This window comes from Setaria viridis, chromosome 6 (assembly GCF_005286985.2).
Source record: "Setaria viridis chromosome 6, Setaria_viridis_v4.0, whole genome shotgun sequence".
Lineage (NCBI taxonomy): Eukaryota > Viridiplantae > Streptophyta > Magnoliopsida > Poales > Poaceae > Setaria > Setaria viridis.
The window spans coordinates 4,997,558-5,014,365 of NC_048268.2; the positions used below are offsets into that span (position 1 = coordinate 4,997,558).

At 45.3% G+C, this 16,808-nt stretch overlaps 2 protein-coding genes across 2 annotated transcripts; one reads left to right on the forward strand and one right to left on the reverse strand.

The window, feature by feature from the left end:
* The first annotated feature begins 10,943 nt into the window (after nt 1–10,943).
* LOC117861593 (uncharacterized) lies at nt 10,944–12,055 on the forward strand. The gene has a single exon (XM_034745168.2). The coding sequence runs from the start codon at nt 11,011–11,013 to the stop codon at nt 11,794–11,796; it is 786 nt and encodes a 261-aa protein (XP_034601059.1). The 5' UTR covers nt 10,944–11,010; the 3' UTR covers nt 11,797–12,055.
* Nucleotides 12,056–13,427: 1,372 nt separating this feature from the next.
* Nucleotides 13,428–16,405, reverse strand: LOC117861666 (pentatricopeptide repeat-containing protein At4g16835, mitochondrial). The gene has a single exon (XM_034745235.2). It carries the CDS (start codon nt 16,201–16,203, stop codon nt 14,371–14,373), a length of 1,833 nt encoding a protein of 610 aa, XP_034601126.2. The 5' UTR covers nt 16,204–16,405; the 3' UTR covers nt 13,428–14,370.
* Between the last annotated feature and the right edge of the window lie 403 nt (nt 16,406–16,808).

The window sequence follows — 16,808 nt, forward strand, 5'->3', positions numbered from 1 at the left end:
ATTGTTGAATCTAGTATTTAAAATGTTGAACATGCCATTTCAACATTACCGTATACTAGTTCATTCGAAATGTTGAACTAGATTTAAAAAATGTTGAATCTAGTATTAAAATGTTGAAATACTATTTCAACATACTATTTCAACATTACCGTATAAAAATGTTGAGCTAGTTTATTCGAAAATGTTGAACTGGATTTAAAAATATTGAATTTAATATTTAAAATGTTGAATAAATTAATATCGTATGTTCTCATATTCTTCTTAAAAATAAAAGTGAATATCATAAGAATATAACGAGGTTGTGGGAAAATACAAAGAAAAAGTTGCTAACATGATCACATCTACTAATGCGTTGGGTACTGCATGGGTCCCAGCGGTCCAGCACTCCACCTGGTAATTTTCGTTCAAGCAAAACAAACGGCGGACGAAAAAGAAAAAGCAAATAGCAGGTTTAGTTTGTGGGCTGGGCCGGTTAGTGGGCTGTTAATGGATTATAGATGTACATGCTGAGCCCCCGACAATGTTCCCTCTCACCGGACTCTGCTTTTCATTTGGTCGTGCCATGCCGCGCCGTCATCTGTTCGTACACGTCGTTTTTTTAGAATACGATGAACCACGCGTGTACTTCAAACGACAAACTCGTAGTTAACGAAGAGTGAAATTTTTAAACTTAAGCTCGGAATGTCATCTAGATCGCCAACCTCTAAATTTCGCTTTAGCAAAGAGACCTAACTCATGCAAAAGCAGTTACCTATCTAGCACTAGGAACTTATGAAAAGCATCTCTCTCTCTTTTTTTTATAATGTAGCCTGCGTTAAGATAAAATTGGAAGAGGACGTCTTCTCTCAAAAAGAAATGTAGCTTTTCTTTTCCTGCCTCGTGAATCTTATGTGTTGTGCGTAATGACAGGTCGGGGGTGACTGGATGAATTATTCTACGTAAAGCGCAGCACAGTCGTACAGGTACGCATGTCTGATGCCTCCATCGCCAATGGCGACGGTGATTCTTTTTTTAACCTAGGATCAGGAACCAGACGGTGATTGGGATTTGGACACTGTCAGACGACGTACAGCCTCCCCCGTTGACCGCAAATCATGAAATTAACTGAGATGGTGGGGGACATGTACTCCCTTCGTTCAAAAAAAAAATGTTAATTTAAACTCTAAAATTTATCCTATAAAGAGTGTCATTTTACTCCCTAGTAAACCCCATCTAATTAAAAAGCAGAATAGGCACTTTGGCCCTGAACTTTGCGCGGAGGTCAACTTCGTCCCTAAACTTTCAGATTGGTCAATTTAGTCCCTCAACTTTCATTTTTGAGTTAAACTCGTCCTTATGTTGATGTGGTGCTCTATGTTAGCATAAAACTAATGCAAAAAGTCTATTCTGCTCTTGGCTCATCCAGATCAAACATGTATATGCTCATACTCCCTTAATACATACACATAACAATATATTTTTTAAACTAACACAAAATATGGTTTCTAAAAAGTGTATTTTGTGTAAATTGGTCCAAAAATAAAAGTTGAGGGACTAAATTGGCCAATCTGAAAGTTGAGGGACGAAGTTGACTCTCTGTGTAAAGTTCAGGGACCAAGATGCCTATTTTGCCTAATTAAAACAATACTCACACTAATAAAAAAAACATATGGAGAAGCATGTAGAGCCAATCAAATGATCAATTGATGTTATTTCTTTAGTTCCAATGCACATGCATTTATTTATAATAAAAAATAATCAGACAGCACGACGATTTTGAATCACAATTAGTATTTGTTATTAGGGGTAATATAGATATTTCACATTCAATATTAATGTGTCTGAAATTTTCAAAATGGATCATCAAGCACCAGTAAATTCGGTCATATTGCTGTCACATCAGTCACTGAGACACATTTCCCTCTCCGATTACAAACCAATAACACATCATCACATATGGGTAAACTATGGGCACACCATGATTTAAAATATAGGTTAGTGGAGTCATACCAAACAACGACTCTACTTTCGATCTCACCAAAAGGTGGCTCACTTGATGTCCAACATTTATTGTAAATATCAAAATAAAGATGATGACATTCTTTTGAGGACATATTTTACTACTGCTCCATCCGTCCAAAATAAGTATTATTTTTTAACCTTCAATTTTTTTCCCACAAAGAGTATTCTTTTAACTCCTAGTGAGTCTATGTAGCTGAAGTAACACTCACACCAATAAAAAATTGTATAGAGAAGTATCGAACTGATGAAATGATCAATTGATGCTATGTCTCTAGCTCCAATGCATATGCATTTATTTAGGATCCAGATTAACGAAATAGATAGCACGGCCTTGAATCACAAATAGCATGAGTAATTAGGGATAATATGGTCATTTTTCACTACTAATAATATGTCTGAAATTTCTAAAAGAACACTTATTTCCGGACGGGGGAATATACATCTAGTGCTCGTAACAAATTCGATAATATGGGTCGATTCAGTCATTATATTGAGACACCGTTTACTACAAGGTCATCGGAAGATGCACGCTCATTTTTTATTTACCAGCAATAGAGGACGTATCAATTAACCGTTTACTTGAGCTTTAATTTCACCCTCCATCGCCACCGATCTCAACTATAGTAGCAGGCTAGTAGCTAATAGCTATGCTCACTGAATAAAATCATCTCCAATGGTATAAGTAAACTGATAGCTCATAGTCGATATGTGTTCTATTTACAAGACATCTTTCAAGAGTGTTGTGAGAGAGGTACGTAAAAATGCAAATGGGACTAGCTCTTCGCTCCACGCTAGTACGTACTTATTGCACTATATATTCAGTGGGAAAAAAAATGATCCAGCTAGTTCTAAACGAGAGTATTGGAGCCGTAAAGTTTGGCATGAAGTATTCATGCTGGTATGAAGTATCCCCCTCCCCCCCTCCCTACACTCAGTGCATAAACACAAGTTCACATATATGCATATATTACATTTACCATTATGAACACACGTATGGGTATCTTTGAGAAGAGACTGATGGGCATATTTTGGGATTGACATATTGCTATGGGCATCTCATTGCCAACGTGCACATCAACTACCATAATGCCATGAAGGCACAATTAGCAGAAAGTTGGTGACTCGAATCTGAATAGAAAAAGTTGAACTTGAACCTAATCAACTACTCCAAGTTCACTGACTAAGCATCTTCCCATTTCCATGTGCATCTAAACCTCATCGAAGTCACAATCTATCCCATTCGATCTCAGAACTAGGGGATCTGATACCCATGGCGAAGTAATATTCGGGCCACGCGTCAATTCATTTACCGCCAGGTGAGGAGCACAAGAGGAAGCATCTGTTTTCTTCCTCATGCGACGATGCCGTCACGCGTGCACAAGTGAGTTCATGCACGTACGTGTACGTCAGATGTTTGACAGGTGTTCAATTTTTTTGAAAAGAATTTAACTATATTCCAGAGAAATATCAGCAATGGCTACATCCTGTGAACTTTTGACCTATGATCACGAACCATATTAGTGACACCACGACGGCGATTGGATCTGGACACATTGAGACATACTTTACCAAAGAATTGAGGCAATACAATTATTTGGAAACTGTGGTTAGTGACTCTATAAACATCCCGAACGACGGTTTTGTACATTACAAAATATTTTGGCATGCATGAGTCGGATGATGCGCAGATTCAGACAAGGAAATAGAACTCGTTGATCAGTACAACTAACTTAAAATGCGAGCATCCATGCTAAGTTAATAAATTAGAGGCTCACAAACCAGGACGGGCAGAATCTAACAGCATAATTTCACCACAAGAAACCTAATCAGAATAAACTATAATTTCCGTGCGTACAAATTACTAACACTTAAGGACTAAAGGAAGTCCCAACCCATGATATCCATAGATAGTGTCAATACTGCCACATAAGCAAGACATCACTTTAGACTTTACAATATACAACCCATGATTTCTTAGTGTGGGTCCATAATAAATTCATCATCTCTACTTTCAACCAATCATATTTGTTCATCATCAAGTATGAAGATACCATCTTCCCAATGCAAGATTTCGCAATGTCTAGTGCATAGGTTCTCGTGTTGACACTAGTCTTGCATGAGACCCAGTTTCTTTCTTTTCCTGTTTTCTCTCATTTAATGTAGCGCCACGTAAGCTAAAATTACTATATAGTAATACAATTAATGTTACGAAAACCATCCTAATTGGAGGGTTGGGATTGTCCTAAGGCACGGCTCCTAGTTCACCAATTAAGCATCTTCCCATTAATCTACGTGCATATAATAAATCTCATCAAGTCAAAAATCTATCCCAGTCCGTCGTTAGCGTCGTTCTCGCAACAATCTGACCCCCCACGCGTCAAATCGATTGCGGTGAGATCAGGAGAAGCTGAAGAAGCATCTAGGGTTCGTCCTCATGCATGCGGTCATGACTTCACGCATGCATGCACAAAAGCGAATCCGTAAACGATGAACCACACACGCGAAAGTCAAACTGCATGGTGAATCAGATTTACTAGCCAGTGACGCCAGGATTTATATTTGCAAACAACACGGGTAATTAATTAATTACTCCATTTATTATATCGCTAGTAATTATTAAGTACTCCCTCCGTACCAGGAAAGGAAGTCGTCCTGAGCCTTGACACCATTTTCTCAAAGCATGTCGCTGACTTGGATGTGTTTGCCCCTGGAGAACGTTTTGGCTACCTGCTCGCCCACTTCGTTTCATGCGCCGTCCGTTCACTCGCTCGCTAATCGCTTGCCTCCCTTAATTGCGCGCACGCTCGCCTCCCTTGCTCTCCCGTAGCACGCTTGCCTCCTGTAGCACACGCTTGCCGCTCGCTTCTAGTTAGGGTTTAGATGTTCGCGCGCCTCTCTTCCTCGCCGCCCGGCTAGAGTTCGACGCCATGAAGGTCATTCGCGCCATGGAGGAGGCGCTGGAATCAGAGGTCGCGCCGGACTCGGAGATGACAATGGACTCAGAGATGGTGTTGGACTCTGTCAAGGTGGCGTCGGACTCCGTTGAGGTGGCGCCGGACTCCGTCGAGTCTCTGTGCGCTCGCTGCGGCACGTTCCACGCCAACGACGACGACGGAGAAGCCTGCTTCCAAGCTCACCGCCGCGCTCACAGGTGTGCCCTTTGTGGTCTTCTACATGAAGACTACGATTTGACAGCATGGATATTGCATGACATGGAAAAGTTTGATTGTGAGATGTACATTCCTGATGTGGAGAAGCTTGAAATGAATGGTGAAACCATAATTCTGCCTGAGCACGTTCAGAAGAAGTTGGACGAGCACATTGAGAAGATGAAGCAAGGCGCCATGGAAGATGCAAAGAAAGATTAGTAAGGTTACATGTCTCATTCATTTAACCTAAGATACATGCATCTCCTAATTTGCTTCTTCTAATTTGCTGCATAAACTAACTTGCATCTTCTAATTTGCAGGGAGACTAGCAATGGCTTCAGCTAGCAAGGAAGCTTCACATGAGATTTGCAATAGCAGCCGATCTTCTCTCTCTAGTTTTTCTTTTTGCATGTGAGGAATCTTGATGTTGTTGCATCCTTTAACCTTCATGGCTTCCTTCGAAACACTCTGAAGTGTTACAAAAATTCTGTTTGCTTTGCGCGGCGAATACTCCATAAATACCTACAAAACATGTGTTGAAAAAATAAATCAATGAGTAGATTAGTTGTTCAAGAAACAATGTAACAAGTGAACAATTGATCCATTTACCTGTTGCACGGCTGGAACTAGATCTTTAATTATTTTTGCATCCTTCTTGTATTGAATAGCTTAAATAGCTCTAAAAAACCCCAAGTCTAGAATGTTAAAATCCGGAGAATTGGGTGGTTGACAAATTAGCCGAATGTCAAACCCATCTTGCTTAGCAGCCTCACAAAAAAAATGATCATCCACTTTTAAATGAGAAGGTATTTGTATGAAAATTGGCTTGTTCACATCTTCTCTTGGCCATTTGGCTCGAATAGCAGGCAAAACTCTATTTACCATGAAATCTCTGATCACATCCCTTGTGATTGAAGTTATTGGCTTGATTACTTGCTCTCCACAAAGACGATTTTGACTTCTTATAGCATTTTCATAAGTGACAAGTGGAAAACAACCATTTTTCCCATCAAAAATACACTCTCCATTCCTAAACCTTGGCCGAGCACAAACACACAAAAACATGATCCTAGGGATGTAATTCTTGTTCTTACAAGTGCGATGTGGTTCATCTTCCTCGGGTAGCAAGTAGTATTTCTCAGATTTTTGAGAGAGGTAGAAGCATTTTTCATCGATGAACACAAAGTCCAAAAAATCCTTAAACCTTGGATCACCAACCAAACCTTGCTCAATCATGTCAACACACCACTTCAACCGAGTCTTCTTGTTGGCATCAGTGAGGTACGATTTGATGCTACTAGAGTGGCGCTTAAGCAAACCTTTTTCAAATACCTTTGTATCCTAGATTTGCTAATACCAAGTTTACTAGACACATCTTCTATGGTCATTCTTTGCTTGAGAGGAATATTGCGCAATTGTTCCAAATCAAGAGGGACTGCCTTACGACCACATCTACCCTTCTTTTGACTACGAACCACAACCAGAATGTTATGAGCAAGTTGGTTTTTACCTCGCTTCCCTAAGCGCTGAACTGATCGAATGTGTACTCCAAATTGATCAGCAACAATTCTTTTATCTTTCTTGCCTAGTGTCCCATTCTTACTTGTAGCCAACAATGCTTGGTACACTTATTTTGTGACTTCTTCTCTCATGTCCTTCCTTCGATGGTTTACTTCAATGGGAGCCTCAGCATCATGTTCTAGTAAAACAAAAAAAAAGAACATTCTTCTTGTTAGCCACGACTTACATAAAAAACAATCAAAAAAGGAATGAACAAACTGAAAAAAAAATTACCAGACAGGTTTTGTACATAATCGAAATCAACCATACCATATTCATCTAGTGTCAAGTTCAAATGAAATCCTATAAAAAAAAGGAAACAACAAACTCAGAAGAGGTGGAGCTCGAAGGAAACAACAAATTCAAAGACGGAAACACATTACCACTGTCGTTGTGATATTCCAATATTGGCTTGTTGAGATCGAAGGCAAAATTGCCGTTATCATCTTCTTCTAAGCAAACATTCAGATCAAAGCCACAATCTCTTAAATCAGCCATTGCATGCGGTAGATGGAAAGAGAAGAGGTGGAGAGAGGAAAGGAAGAGGTGCCAGGCACAGTGTAATCCAAACATCGGAGAAAAAAATAAGCCGTGCCTTTGATGAACAAGAGAAGAACAAGGAAGGAAGGGAACCAGACGATTAAGGAAGGGAACAAGCAAGATTCCATGCGTTTAAATACAACAAGCAGCGAGCACTCGAAGCGTCGGGTGTCCTGAGCATGGCGCGAGGCCAAAACTTTCAAAAACCAGCGCCATCACCAAGCAAACTCGAAAACTAACGCATGCAGCGAGCACTCCAAGCGTCGGGCATCCTGAGCACAGTGCCATGCATCCTTCTCTGCGCGCCAGTTTGAAAAAATTGAAAAAAACGCATGCAGCAAAAGTAGCAGCTCAGCGCGCGCGCCATGCGTTGCCGAAACAATGCCATGCAATACGCCGCGAGCCATGCAAAAATCACTCCTACCAACAAAAAATTGCATCCGCGAGGTATCAAACTTGGCACCATAGGATTGACACCTCATTGCACTAGCCGTTTGAGCTAGGGTACATTCTCATATGGAATGCACCCGCAACCGTCACTACGGGACACAGGTGGTATGCCGAGTGCCAGGGGCACTCGGCGAAACCCAAAATACTCTCGGCAACAAGTTCGCCGAGTGTTACACTCGGCATCTGGCACACGGTAAAATTCCCGCCGGCAAAGTAATTTCACCGAGTGTTTTTTGTTGGGCACTCGGCAAAAGCTTCGCCGAGTGCCCAGAAAACACTCGGCAAACCATTTTTTCGAGAAAAATAAAAAAAATGGCATGCCGACATCGTCGGCCGCACCACCAGCACCGCCGCCACCATCCACACCGCCGCCAGCCACCGCCACTGCCTCCCGCCACCACGCCATGAACCCCGCCGCTGCCAGCACCGGCTCGCCGCCACCACGCCCCCGCGCCAGCCACCACCACACGCCCCCGCCAGCCACCACCACACGCCGCTGCTTTGCTCTAGCCAGGCACCGCCGGAGCCTCGACCGTGCCGCCGATGGAGCCCTGGTGGTGGTATAGGAGGCCGCCGCCGCTCCCGAACAGTTCCGCGGCATCCCTCGGTGGGCTCCCCGGACGGTCGAGACGGAGTCCGCCGGATCCGGGGAGGGGCGCCGCCGGTGATGGAGGGGAGGGGTGGGGAAGCAGATCCGGGGGAGGGGCGCCGCGGGGAAGCAGATCCCGGGGGCGGCGCCGCCGGTGACAGAGGGGAGGGGCAGGGAAGAAGATCCGGTGGAGGGGCGCCGCGCGGAAGCAGATCCGGGGGCCGGGCGGCGGGCGGCGGTGGGGGGAGGGAGAGAGGAATAGGTGGGGGACGGGTGGGAGTAGTGACGGGGGGGGGGGGGAGAGAGGAAGACCGAGGGGGCCGGGTGCGGTGCGGCCGGGGACTTAAGTCCTTGGTGGTTGGGAAAAAAAAGTCGCCGAGTGTCCTAGGGGTGACACTCGGTGAAGGGTTGTTTGCCGAGTGTCTACCCTAGGACACTCGGCAAAGCTATTTTAAAAAAAATTTAAAAAATATCCAACAGTTTCAAAAAAATTATCAAAAATTTACATGAAATAATATATATTCTCTATTGACTATACAAAAAGTTTTGTAGTCAAATCAAAACTCGACCGTCATTTTGACTCCAAATCTTATGCAATCCTTCTCAACGTTACTATTCTTCATCTGAAATGCTTCAGTTTGTAAACATCGTACGTAACAAAATGTGTAAAACATTCTTAATTTTTTTCCCACAGCCTCCACCTATGATATCATCACATCATGACAAATCTCATGATTTTCAGACTTTGCTTGTTTTTATTATAATTTAAAAATACCACTGCCACACATTCATGGTCGTGTTTCCTGAACAAGATGTTCGAAATTTCTTGTCATTTCATGGGTCAGGTCTCAAATTGGACTGAATAACATGAATATCATATTTCTACTCATTTTATTCTATAATTTGAATCACTTGCGGTTCAAATTTGAATTATACCAAAAATTTTCTTGAAATACAATTAATTAAATAAATATAGCAAACAAATTCAAAAATATACTAAACTTTAACATTGAGTACCACATGTTGTATGCGTGGAGTAGAAAAAATTTCAAGGTGGAAAGAGGAAAAAAAATATTTTTTTGCCGAGTGTCGAAAAAAACACTCGGCAAACCCCCCTCTTTGCCGAGTGTCTTTTTTGACACTCGGCAAAACCCCCTCTTTGCCGAGTATTTTTTTTGACACTCGGCAAAGAGGGGGGTTTGCCAAGTGTTTTTTATTTGACACTCGGCAAAGCCCCGATTTGCCGAGTGTTTTTTGGCTTGGCACTCGGCAAAGAGCTTGTTTGCCGAGTGCTCGAAAAAAAACACTTGGCAAAAAAAATACACTCGGCAATTTTTAGCTTTCCCGTAGTGCGTATTTAATAGGAGCAGACAGAAAAAACTCTACGCTAATTAATCACTTTTTCTAGGCACAATCATGTCCTATACGACTTTCTTTTCGGGAGGGATTTTCGGGAGGGAGTAAGTAACAAGATAATTAATCTATTTCACCCTCTCATTAACTCACTGTCACCCATCTCTGCACTCAGAAAAGGTGGAGCTTGAAGGAAACAACAAATTCAAAGACGGAAACACATTACCACGGTCGTTGTGATCTTCCAATATTGGCTCGTTGAGATCGAAGGAAAAATTGTTGTTACCATCTTCTTGTAAGCGAACATTCAGATCAAAGTCACAATCTCTTGGATCAGCCATTGCATGCGGTAGATGGAAAGAGAAGAGGTGGAGAGAGGAAAGGTGGAGCACGGTATAGAAAGACACTGCTTAATCAGGCACGGTGTAATCCAAACATCGGAGAAAAAAATGAGCCATGCCTTCGATGAACAAGAGAAGAACAAGGAAGGAAGGGAACCAGGTGTTTAAGGAAGGGAGCAAGCAAGGTTCCATGCGTTTAAATACAACAAGCAGCGAGCACTCGAAGCGTCGGGTGTCCTGAGCACAACGCGAGGCCAAAACTTTCAAAAACCAGCACCGTCACCAAGCAAACTCGAAAACTAACGCATGCAGTGAGCACTCCAAGCATCAGGCGTCCTGAGCACAACGCCATGCATCCTCCTCTGCGTGCCAGTTTGAAAAAATTAAAAAAAAATGCATGCGAGGTATCAAACTCAGCACTACAGGACTGACGCCTCGCTGCACTAGCCGTTTGAGCTAGGGTACATTCTCGTATGGAATACACCCGCAACCGTATTTAATAGGGACAGATAGGAAAAACTCTACGCTAATTAATCACTTCTTGGTATGCACGATCATGTCCTAAATGATTTTCCTCCTGAATTCTTCTCAGGAGGGAGCGAGTAACAAGATAATTAATCAAACTCAGCACTACAGGACTGACGCCTCGCTGCACTAGCCGTTTGAGCAAGGGTACATTCTCGTATGGAATACACCCGCAACTGTATTTAATAGGGACAGATAGGAAAAACTCTACGCTAATTAATCACTTCTTGGTATGCACGAATCATGTCCTAAATAATTTTCCTCCTAAATTCTTCTCGGGAGGGAGTCGAGTAACAAGATAATTAATCTATTTCACCCTCTCACTGACTCACTGTCACCCATCTCTGCACTAACACAGTAGAAGTGGCTGATAGCTGTGCTCAGCTCACTGCAGTATAAAGCTCTGTGCCTTGGAGTAGTAGCTATCGACCGGGATCTCACCCTGTCACGGTCACCTACAGCACCGGCCGCTCCGGCTAGCCGGAGTTAGAGCTCAGCCACCATGCAGCGGGGCTCGTCGGAGCTGGACTACGCGCTGGTGCCGCTGGGCCTGGCGGTGATGCTGGGCTACCACCTGTGGCTGCTCCTCCGCATCCGGCGCCGCCCAGAGACCACCGTCATCGGCATCAACGCCATCAACCGCCGCATCTGGGTGCGCCACATCATGGAGGAGCCGTCGGGGAAGCACGCCGTGCTGGCGGTGCAGACGATGCGCAACAGCATCATGGCCTCCACCGTGCTCGCCTCCGTCGCCATCACGCTCAGCTCCCTCGTCGCCGCGCTCATGGCCAGCGGCGCCGCCCACGGCCTCTTCTCCGGCCGCCCCGGCGAGGCCGCCAGCTCCGGCCCCACCCTCGTCGTCGGCGCCGCCGGCGAGGCCGCGCTGACCCTCAAGTTCTTCGCGGTGCTCGTCTGCTTCCTCGTCGCCTTCCTCCTCAACGTGCAGTCCATCCGGTACTACAGCCACACGGGGCTCCTCGTCAACGTCCCGCTCGCCGCGCACCGCCGCCCGGCCAGCGCCGTCGGCTACGTCACGGGGACGCTCAACCGCGGGTTCTACTTCTGGTCCCTCGGCGTCCGCGCGTACTACTTCTCGTGCCCCGTCTTCCTCTGGCTCTTCGGGCCCATCCCCATGTGCGCATCCTGCGTCGCCATGGTCGCCGCGCTCTACTTCCTCGACGTCTACACGGAGTGGGACAAGGACGACGACGACGACGACGACGACGGCCACGGCCGGGAAAGGAAGACGGGCGCCAGCGGCAGGCTGGTGCCGCTAGAAGGCGTATGAAATTCGAGACAACAGAGTCCAGAGGCATCTTATTCTTCTTCTCTGCTTTCAGTTCAGACGACAAGATTTCCCATGCTTGTCACTCCTGAGGTGCAAGAGAGGATGATATGAATCCTGGCAAGAATTATAAATAATGGATTTCTCAGGGGCAAAACAAGAGGATTAGGATTCAATGTTCGTTGAATCCAGATCGTACTGTACTGTAGCAAATGAATTTGATCTTCTTGGTGTCTGTACTAAGGCCTTCTTGAGCCTTGTGCTACCATCCTAGGAGTCAGTGATGTCATCAGTGACGATACAAAGTCAACTTCAGGTGTCGTGTTTTATAGCAAATGGGGTTCTCAACCATCAGGATCTGATGGTATACGAATTAATGTATAAGTAGAGTAGTAGAAATTTGAGTCTGCAATGAAATGAACAAAGTACAGCCCAAGAATAATACTGTACGTGAATATAAACCAAAACAGGCGCGGCACTTGTCTTTTTATTTTTCTTTTTTTTAAAAAAAATGCACCAAAACTTTTGCCATCTTTTCGGAAAAAAAATATCAGACAACGGAGGATTCTCCCAATCGTCTGGATCTCGAATCACCTACCGATGAGAGAATGAGAAGGTTGATGGGCCGATGAGAGAATGAGAAGGCAGACGATCCGTTTTGGTTGTGTGGGCCGTGAGGTGGTTGATGGGCCGAGTCAATCCCATCTGAAGGAGTTCCAAGCCATCAAAACATACTCCAACAGTATCGAGTACTTTGAGCGGGAAACATATATACGTAGCTTCCGGAGCTTTTTTTTTCTTACCCAACTTCCAGTGTTTGAGATTCGTGCGTGCAATAGTATCCGTTGGATGCATCTCCTCTCTCCCCAGCCCTAGTCAACTCCCCCAGCCCGGTCCCGCCGCCACCACCACACCTGAGCTCGCCGCCGCCCCTGAGCTCGCGCGCCTCCACGCTGCCCCCAGCTCGCGCCGGCCGTGCGCCGACGCCGCCCCGGGGTGAAGTCCCTGCACGCCGCTGGCCACCTGCGCCGCCGCCCGTGGCGCGCCAGCCCGTGCGCCGCCACCGGCCCCCACGGGCGAGGCCCTGCGCGCCGCCTGCCCCAGGCTGAGGCTCTGCGCGCCGCTGGCCGCGTCGGCCGCGTGGGTGGTAGGGTTCCCAAGGTAAGAAAGAAAAAAAGGAAATGCTGAACCCAGTTTATCCAAATGTTGACAGAGACATTGAAAAATGTTGAATATTGTATTTTTTATAAAATGTTAAACTCTATTTTAAGAAATGTTGAATCTAATATTTTTGAATGTTGATCTAACTTTTAAAAAATATTGAGTCTGAAATGTTGAATCTGGTTAGTTGAAGGGTTGATTTGAATTTCTAACTGGGCCTAATGGGCTTTAAAGTTGGCAGTTCCACCAGCCATATAGGAGCCCCCCTAATTTGAGTCTCAGTTTTCAGTCACTTATTTGTCCAATTAAAATTTGACACGTCACAGATCCTATCGTCGAAAGACCAAAAGGAGCAGGAGACAAATGAGCGAGAATTTTTTTTTCAGTCGAAGCTTCAAGGACAGCGCAACAAAAATACTAACTGAAAATTTTTAAACAAAACAATCGGTATTTAGTGATGAGAGCACGTGGCAGGTCTCGCCCACAATCCAACAGCAGAACTAACGGGTAAATAGCGAGAAAAAAAAATAGGGTTTCATTACAGCCTCAGCTATAAACGCTGGAATAGACTAAGTCCCAATGCAAAGATACTCCACATTACAGCCTACCTCTACCCTCTAGCAAGTTCGTGAGGCATCATCTTGAAGCAGGATTATCCAGGTGGACACGTGAAGCCCCTTTCTATTCAGGGAATGAACTTCTGTGCATCAGATTCTATCCCAATCCCAAGTACCAGGGCTAAGATGGAGTGCCTCTGTATTACTGCAACTGCAAGTTCAAAGTCCTGCTAGCAGCATCTGTCCAGTGGTTCACCCTTGTTGCCTTTGAGAGTAAATAACTCCGCAACATTTCCATTGCCATTTTACACATTTTCACAGTGCGTTGCTGATATCTACTCTTTCTTTGCATCTTTTCAGTTCATGATTGATTAATCGGCCACCTCTTGCAGGTTGCAGCAACTTCTTGAAGCCAAAACAGACAAGACAGTTCAACAAATAACTGTTTAAATATCAGCAGGTGACAACACAGGCTGCAAATTAAATATGGAGAACCAAATTGTGATACTGCGGATGGTGCTGGGACTAAACAATCAACTCCGCAGTACCAAGATGTATATCTAACGCACTCATCCTTACAGGCCTTCAGTATATCTTATCCGTGATCTTTCAGCATCCTCCAACAGTCAATGGTAAGGTTCTGATGAATCTCACGGCCTGGAGGGCATAAGTTTCTTCCAAAGCAAAAGCACAAAGAAAAACATCAGGGCAAACTGCTCAAACCTCACATGTTGACTGCTGATGCTCCACATTTTTTTTCTTGTTGAAAGGATCAGATAGTGTTGCAAGTCCTATGGTGACACCAGTGTATGTCGGACATTGTTACCGAAAATGGCAGCCATGCTAGTTACGCCTTGTATCACCAGTAATCTCCACAAGAGCAGCTCCCACCTCTAAAGTGGTGGAAACGTGTAGTATCCCTAAGGATGATTTTTCGGTCCTCGATTTTGGAGATAAGCTTCGCTGCATTATGACAATCTCCACAAACCCTGAGGTTCTTGAAGATCCTCAAGGTCATCCCAGGGGGACTGCTAATCAGGCCAAAAGCGATAGCGAGCTTCTCGCTGTGCCTCATCAGCATTTGTGCCTTCAGACTCTCCTCAACATCATGCAGTGCAAAATCAAGATCAGGAACGTAACCCATTGCCTTCATCAGCTCCTCCAACCGGTCCAACTTGTCATGAATCAAATCAAGCTGAGGATGCAATCTGTCATTCGATCTGAACTCATGCCTCACACCCTTTATCTCGATCCAGCTATATCCAGGTGTTTTCACTACCGCATTATCTTTCATCCATCTCCTTACTCTTGAGACGTCAGCCCACCTATTTGCCATAGCATAAATATTTGCCAATTGCACATAGGCACCTGCGTTCCGCGGATCCTGTTCAATCAGCTTTCCACCAGCAAACTCGGCAAATTCCAAATTCTTATAAATTCTACAAGCGGTCAACAGGGTGCCATAGGCAGAAGGATGCGGCTCAAAAGGCATTGAGCGGATCATGCTGACAGCTCTCTCAAGGAGACCAGCTCGGCAGAGAAGATCCACCATACATGAGTAATGCTCAATTCGGGGTTCAATTCCATATATTTCCTGCATTGTTTCAAAGCACCGCATTCCATAATCGCACAATCCAGTGTGGATACAAGCTGTCAATACAGCCACAAAAGTAATCCAGTCTGGCACCACTCCTTCGTCCTTCATTTTTCCAAACAATTTAATAGCTTTCCTTCCATCCCCGTGCTGAGCACAGCCGGAAATCATGGTGTTCCATGCAACTACATCCCTCATGTGCATCTCATCGAACAGCTTGCAAGCATCGTCCAGATTGCCGCATTTGCAGTACATGCTGACAAGTGGCGTACCCACGGTCATACTCCTACTAAGAGGCAACTTCATGCACCACTGGTGTATCTGCCTCCCAAATTCAACTGCTGACAGGTTACTGCATGCAAGAAGCACGCTACTTAATGTTGATGCGTTTGGCTGCACAGTGGCGTTGTCAACCATGGTCTTGAACACCCTCAAAGCATCACCCGCTCGTGAATTCTTCACATATCCAGAGACCATGGCATTCCAAGAAACTAAGTTCCTCTCTGGCATTGCATCAAAGAATTCCGTGGCCTTCTCCACATTGCCGGCGTCCATGTACCCTGACACCATGGTAGTCCAGAGAATTGTATTTTTCTTCTCAGGGGCATTCCTAAACCACTCCTCCGCTGCACCCATATCTCCAGAGCACGCAAGTGCTGCAACCATTGCATTCCAGGAAACAGCATTCCTCACAGGCATGGCCTGGAACACGGTTTTGGCCTCCTCCAAGGCACCGTTCTTGGACAGCCCGGACACCATGGTGTTCCAGGACGTGACGTCCCGGACCGGCATCGCGGAGAAGAGCCTCCGCGCGCCATCCACGTCGCCGTTGGCGAAGTGGCAGGACAGGAGCGTGTTGTACGAGAAGGCGTCCGGGTGCGGTATTCGGTCGAACAGGTGGCGTGCGTCGGCGAGGCGGCCGGGCCCAGGCGCCCTGGCGTACCCCGCGAGGAGGCAGTTGTAGGTGGCCGTGGTCTTGAGCCGCGTCGACGCGAAGGCCTCCTTGGCGCCGGCGAGGTCCCCGCGGCGGATGGCCGCCGCAACGGCCGCGGTGGTGAGGCGGCGGGCGGCGGCCAGAATAGAAGGCCGCATGACCATTTTATGTTCATATCAGACTCGCACTAGGCTTGGAGGCTAGCATGGCAGGAGGTTGGAGATGGCGGCGTTAACGCCGATCGGCCGGAAGGACGGCGAGCTCGGCCGTCATCGTCGGCAGCCAGCGTCGCGGACGGTAGGAACCATCAGAATTCAGAACGACGTATCGATTTATTGTTGGGCTAGAAAGTAGTGGGCCGGAATTGGACTTTTAGGTCCATTTCTGGCTTTCCCCACACAAACGTATTTTTTTCTTCCTTTAGAGAATAAATATTTTCCTTAATAGGGATATCCCAATATCACTTTTACCGTTACGGGGAGAGTTGTTTTACAGTCTTTCAATAATCTCATCCCAATCTAATTGTCGTATTGGAAGAATCACGACTCCTCCTAAATATATTTAGGGAGAGTTAGGGTAAATTGTTGGAAAAAGTGAAAGGTAGAGGTGACTGCTGAAGTACTATTTTCTTATCAACCCTCCTAATATGGTAGTTGGATTAGGAAAAGGAAGACTGTTGGAGATACTCTGCAAAGCATTTTAAGATCTGTACTTAGATATGTTAAAAAAAATGCTCCAAAAGTTCAAAACAGTTTTATACACATTTAAG